This window comes from Lactuca virosa, chromosome 2, assembly GCF_052849685.1.
Source record: "Lactuca virosa cultivar CGN04683 chromosome 2, Lactuca_virosa_CGN04683_v6, whole genome shotgun sequence".
NCBI classification, from domain to species: domain Eukaryota; kingdom Viridiplantae; phylum Streptophyta; class Magnoliopsida; order Asterales; family Asteraceae; genus Lactuca; species Lactuca virosa.
Window position 1 is genome coordinate 287385541 of NC_136427.1, and position 5759 is coordinate 287391299.

The 5759-nt window shown below is 35.7% G+C and overlaps 1 protein-coding gene across 1 annotated transcript; it reads right to left on the reverse strand.

The window, feature by feature from the left end:
* Window positions 1-844: 844 nt before the first annotated feature.
* On the reverse strand, window positions 845-4814 carry LOC145158617 (LRR receptor-like serine/threonine-protein kinase EFR). Its single transcript, XM_079077491.1, has 2 exons — window positions 2162-4814; window positions 845-1277 (listed from the first exon to the last, which is right to left on the reverse strand). The coding sequence occupies exons 1-2, from the start codon at window positions 4812-4814 to the stop codon at window positions 886-888; spliced, it is 3045 nt and encodes a 1014-aa protein (XP_078933617.1). The 3' UTR covers window positions 845-885.
* Between the last annotated feature and the right edge of the window lie 945 nt (window positions 4815-5759).

Below are 5759 nucleotides of genomic sequence, written 5' to 3' on the forward strand. Positions count from 1 at the left end.
TGAACGAAGCATCGTAGTTCTCTTTTCGTCTCTAATTTCTCCTGTTGTAGGTAAATATTCTAATTCTAGGTTTCTCTGAATTTATGATTATCTGATATAGTGAAATTAGTTTTATGAAATTATAAGTTTTCTGATTTTCGACGAGTATTGACTGATATTATGATTGTGAAGCAGTGAGTTGAGTGAAACTTTTCTGTTTCTGAAGTCAGCATAGTATTGTGACGCAAAGAAGCAGTTTTCTGAATCTGATTTCTCTAGATCCAACTTTATAAAGCTTTTCTTATTCTAAAGTCAGCAGAGTCAGAGTATTGAGGTAAATTCTTTTTGACTGAAACTTTACTTTTATTGATTTTTGATTTCGAATTGAGTAATTTTTTTGTTCATTGTTCTGAAATTACAATGTTTTGTTCGTTTCAGTTTTTAAAAATTCAGCCTCAGGCTTTGCCCTTCAGGTTGTATCTTACTTTGTTTAACTATTATTTGTTGAATTTAATTGAATTTAATTGTTTGAGTATGTTTCCACGTCAACAACCATCGGGTGCACAAAATGTAAAAAGTAAAACAAAGAACAATCACTTGTTAATTCCTTGCAAGGATCTTTAAATAAATATTTTTCTAGAAATGAGAATGTAGTTGACAATGATAACGAAAATAATTCTAATGACCCCTAAACCTATAACACGTTTTTGTAGAAAAAAAAACAATTTGATGAAATTCTTAATACCTAAAGAGAATAACAATCTTCTCAAGAAACATTTGGAACTGATTATTTTATTATTCTATTGCCAAGTGCATAATTATCTTATAAAAAACAAATACAACTAATGTTTTGTAATATAACCGGTGCCCTCAAGAAGAAAAAATACATTTTTATTTTGTTTTCACTCAAGTATGAGGAGCAGGTAAGATATTTTGAAGTGTATCCCAAACGTGATGCAACTCATGGGCAACAATTCTGATCTTCATTCGTTGTGGTGGTGAATCCATGGAGCATGATACTCCAATCCTGACAATTGAAGCAACACATTCCTCTATTATTTTTGCATTTGCTGACGTGCATTTCTTAGGAACAACATGCTCTTGTAGAAAATTTAAAAGATCATCATCAACTACATCAGTTACATGATCTGGCAACGCCAAGTATGCAAATTTATGAAGGCTAAGGCCTTCGTTGAAGATGTTATCCGTTGGCTTTTTCCCTGTCATCACCTCCAACAATAGTATTCCGAAACTGTAGACATCTCCACTACTTGTCATCTCACTCCCAACACCATACTCTGCAACTTTGCAACTTATAACCAATCACTTTAAGAAAAAAGGTAACCCTAGGCCTGACAATTCTCGACACGACACGAAATAAACGGGTTTGGGTTGAGTTTTTCAACCCGTCAACCCACTAACCCGTTAACCCGTTAACCCGTTTATTAAACAGGTCATATATGGGTTTCTCAAAAAATATATTGGTTGACCCGCCAACCCGTTTAATATTTTAATAAAAAAAATTTATATATATTTTAAATGTATTAAGTATTATTCTCTATACAGTTTATACTTTATATTAGGATAGGATACCCAATATCATTGACCATTTAACCCGTGGGTAACCATCTACTGATTTGCATTGCAACGCGTTTGGCGTTTGCCCTAAATGATCTCAGTATCTCAGAAGAACGGCGACATGAACAATTGAATTATTATCGACCGATGTCGATGCCTGCGATTGAATTTATCTATGTTTGTATTAATGTTTTAGTTTAGACGTGTTTCCATGAATGTTTTTAAAAATTTCATTTGGATGGTTAAGACTTAAGTTTCTAAAATTCAGATATGTTTGCATTAAGAATTTGTTCATGTTTAATTATCAATTTCATTTATGGAATCCGACCCACGAACATACGAACCCAAATCTGACACACGAACCCAAATTTGACCCACGAACCCGCCAACCTATGAACCAGTATAAATAAGTGGGTTGACGGGTCATATATGAGTTTATGTTCCAAACCCGCTAACCCGTGACCTGTATAATTAAATGGGTCGTGTTTGGGTTGGTATATTTTAACCCGCCAACCCGCGACCCGACTACCCGAAGACGACACGATTGTCAGGCCTAGGTAACCCCATAAATAACTATAAGCATCTAGGAATACATAAACTTTACCTGGAGGTGTGTACCCAATCGTTCCTCTAATGCAACTTGTGTTGTTTTGGTTTGAATTTGTTCCAAGAAATCGAGCTAAACCAAAGTCTCCAACATGGGCCACCATATCATCATCCAACAAAATGTTGCTTGGCTTCAGGTCACAGTGAACGATGCTTGGGAGACAGTGATTGTGAAGATAATCGAGTGCAGATGCGACATCAATGAGAATATTTATTCTTTGAAGAAGGTTCAGTCTTGATTTACTTTCAGTTGAATGCAGCCAATCATGTAAACTCCCATTGGGCATGAATTCGTATACCAAAGCTTTGAAGTCATTTCCTTTAAAGTCAATGCTTGAGCATGAAGTTAGTATCTTCAATAGATTTCGGTGTCGAATATTACGCCATGCTTCACACTCTGCTATAAAGCTTTTATGAGCACCTTGGTTTTGAAGATGTATAACCTTGACAGCAACATATTTATCATCATCATCAAGGGTTCCTTTGTAAACAGAGCTGAACCCACCCTCACCAATTAAATTGGCTTTGGAGAAGTCATTGGTAGCCTTGAGAAGTTGATTGTATGTGTATGATACTTGTTTAGATTGTTCATCGTCCACTGAAGACCGAGATGGTTGGTCTTTGATTTTCTTACACCAAGCATACAAAAAGCATAAAACGGTGAAAAGTGTGGATGCAATTAAAAGGCCTATTACGAACACATGAATCCTTTTTTGATGTTTTCCCGTCGTCTTCTTGCATTTGGGCAAATCAAGCTCAGCCAAGCCACCACAAAGCCTACTATTCCCCAAAACTGAGTATGCACTTGCATTGGCGAACACTCCAACCACCGGTACATCACCCTCAAAATCATTATAAGATAGGTTTACATATTCTAATAAGATCAACCGCTCCAAGAATCGAGGAATATGTCCTGATAAATTATTATGGGAGAGATCGAGTGTCGAAACTCCTCTTAGGGAACTTAATGATGGTGGTACAGTGCCTTGAAATAAGTTTCCTTTGAGGGATAAGAATACAAGGCTAATGCAACCACTAATGCTACTTGGAATTTTACCTGATAAATTGTTATAAGATAAATCCAGAGAAGTCAACATCTGGAGCTTGCCAACCTCTGTTGGAAGTGATCCAGATAGGTTGTTTTGAGAGAGATTTAGTACTATGGTTAGAGATATAAGTTGAAGAAGTTGCTTAGGTATTCTTCCGCTTAATTTATTGTCACTAAGGTTTACATCTAATAGATGATGACACTTTCCTAGGCTTGATGGAATATGGCTTTCCAGTCTGTTGGAATTTAACCTAAGGTTAGTCAACAATGATAAGTTCCCTATGGTGTCTGGAATGGGCCCAGAAAATTGGTTCTTAAATAGTGCAGCAACTTGCAGCTTTTGAAGCTGACCAATGGTGGATGGGATTTTTCCTGTGAATCGGTTATTTGCTAATATTAATGTGGTCAAGCCAGCTAGATTTCCTATACTTGGAGGGAGGTTTCCATATATAAGATTTTGATCTAAAATTAGGTAAGTGAGTCGATCAGAAAGATTACCGATTGATGCCGGCAGCACTCCTTGAAGCTTGGAACTTGAAAGGTCCAATATGTCTAATTTTCTGCAGTTTTTCAAAGTATCAATAAACTTCATATCATCAGCTTCTCCGAATCCAAAGTTGTTACCACCTATGGATATCCAATACATATCTTTTAGTTTTGCAAAGTCAATTTTCAACTTCCCACTAAAGTTGTTGTCATGCGCTTCAAGAAACCCTAATTTCGAACAATTAGATAGTGATGCTGGAAGAGGTCCGGTCAGTTTGTTACCGTATAACTGAAGATATACAAGACGAGGGAGCATTGCACCTAAAGCTGAGGGAAGACTACCGGTTAGGTGATTTGAAGACATGGAAAAGTGAGTTAAGAGTGAGTGGTTAAAAATGGAATGAGGGATGGTTCCATTTAAGTTACAACCACCAATGTAAAATTCTGTTAAGCTTTTCCAATGGCTTATGGTGTCTGGAATGCTCCCACCCAACGGATTCTCACTAGCACTGAAGGATTCTATTGATATATTCCCCAAAACAGACGGGATTCCACCTGTTAGCTTATTATCATGAACTGCAATAAAAGTAAGTTTTGAGAGGAAACTGATCTCTTTGGGTATGCTTCCAACTAGCTTGTTCTCATTAAGTCCAAGCCTTTCAAGTTTGGAACAACCGGACAAGTTGCTTGGAATGACTCCATTGAATTTGTTATGGCCAAGATCGAGGACACGTAGTCTGTATAGACGACCGAGTTCATGAGGGATGGTTCCTTGAAAGCTGTTGTTTGCGATAGAAAACAAACGAAGGAAGCTGAGGTTCCCTATATAAGGAGACAACGAGCCTTCTAGCCCTTGCGACTCCAACCATAGAGCAGTGACTTTTTTATTCTGCTTCCCACATGAAACACCACTCCAATCACAGAAATGAAAGGAAGAGTTCCATGAGCTTAGAGCTTCTTCATTCCTGATCATCGACTTGAACTGCAACAACGCTTGATAATCGGTCTCATTATTACCGACACCAGAAACAGTAATCAGAAAGATAATAAAACAAGAAAAGATGAAAGCAAAACAGGAGGAAGATGATAAGGAAGTTGTTGGTTGCCCTGAGTTCATTTTTGGAACTAAATTAACTTAGGATTAGGTACAATGATATGTAGTTGCTCGATTTTATAGTTATATTCAAACATACTGAGGACCCAACTCCTCAATTTTTTATAGCAAGAGTTGATCCGTGATGATGATGGAGTGATTATTTTTATGTTTGATCATAAAACGTTTCTTACATGACTTACAAAAAACGACAATAAGTCTTTGACTACCGGATTTTATCTTGTCAAATTACATTAAAACATAACATTTTCATTTGCTATTTTGATTAATTAACTCTCTATTTTTATACTCTGTCATTTTTTTTCATAATGTTACATAGTTAAATATTCGACTTAAAAAGTAAAACTTAAATTGTAAAAAAGATATCATCCATTGAGATCGTTAAAATAAATACATTACGTACTGTTAATTTTCATTTATCATTTTTATTGATAAGTTATGTACTTAACTAATTCTGTTAGAATATTTAAAATGATGTTATTATCTGCTTTCCGCATTCAATCCCAAAATATGTCTTCGTTTCACACAAAGGCAACAACTTTTGATTTTTTTTACCTTAATTAGTTTTCAAACTCCTTTTTTGGGCTTAATATATATGCTTTCGCTTGACTTATTCAAATCCCACGTTTTGTGGGTTGCATAATGCTTAATGCTTAATGCTTAAGCTTTTAAGGTTTCTTTTCATTAAACAATCTTAGTCTTACTCGAGTAAAAGATCAATGATATAATAAGAGTAGTGCGAGTAGGTACTAAATCAGTTGGGCCAACAAAGGAACTAATTCATATTATTGCAGTTACTCTGTGATTTTACATTCGGTTAATTATTATAATGAAATTATGTAATTACCAAGTTTGTTCATACAAATTTTACCAGTACTCCTGTATCAATCGAAGGAATCACCACTCCAGCCTTGAGTTTTATCAGATGCCGTAACTTAGAGGAAATAA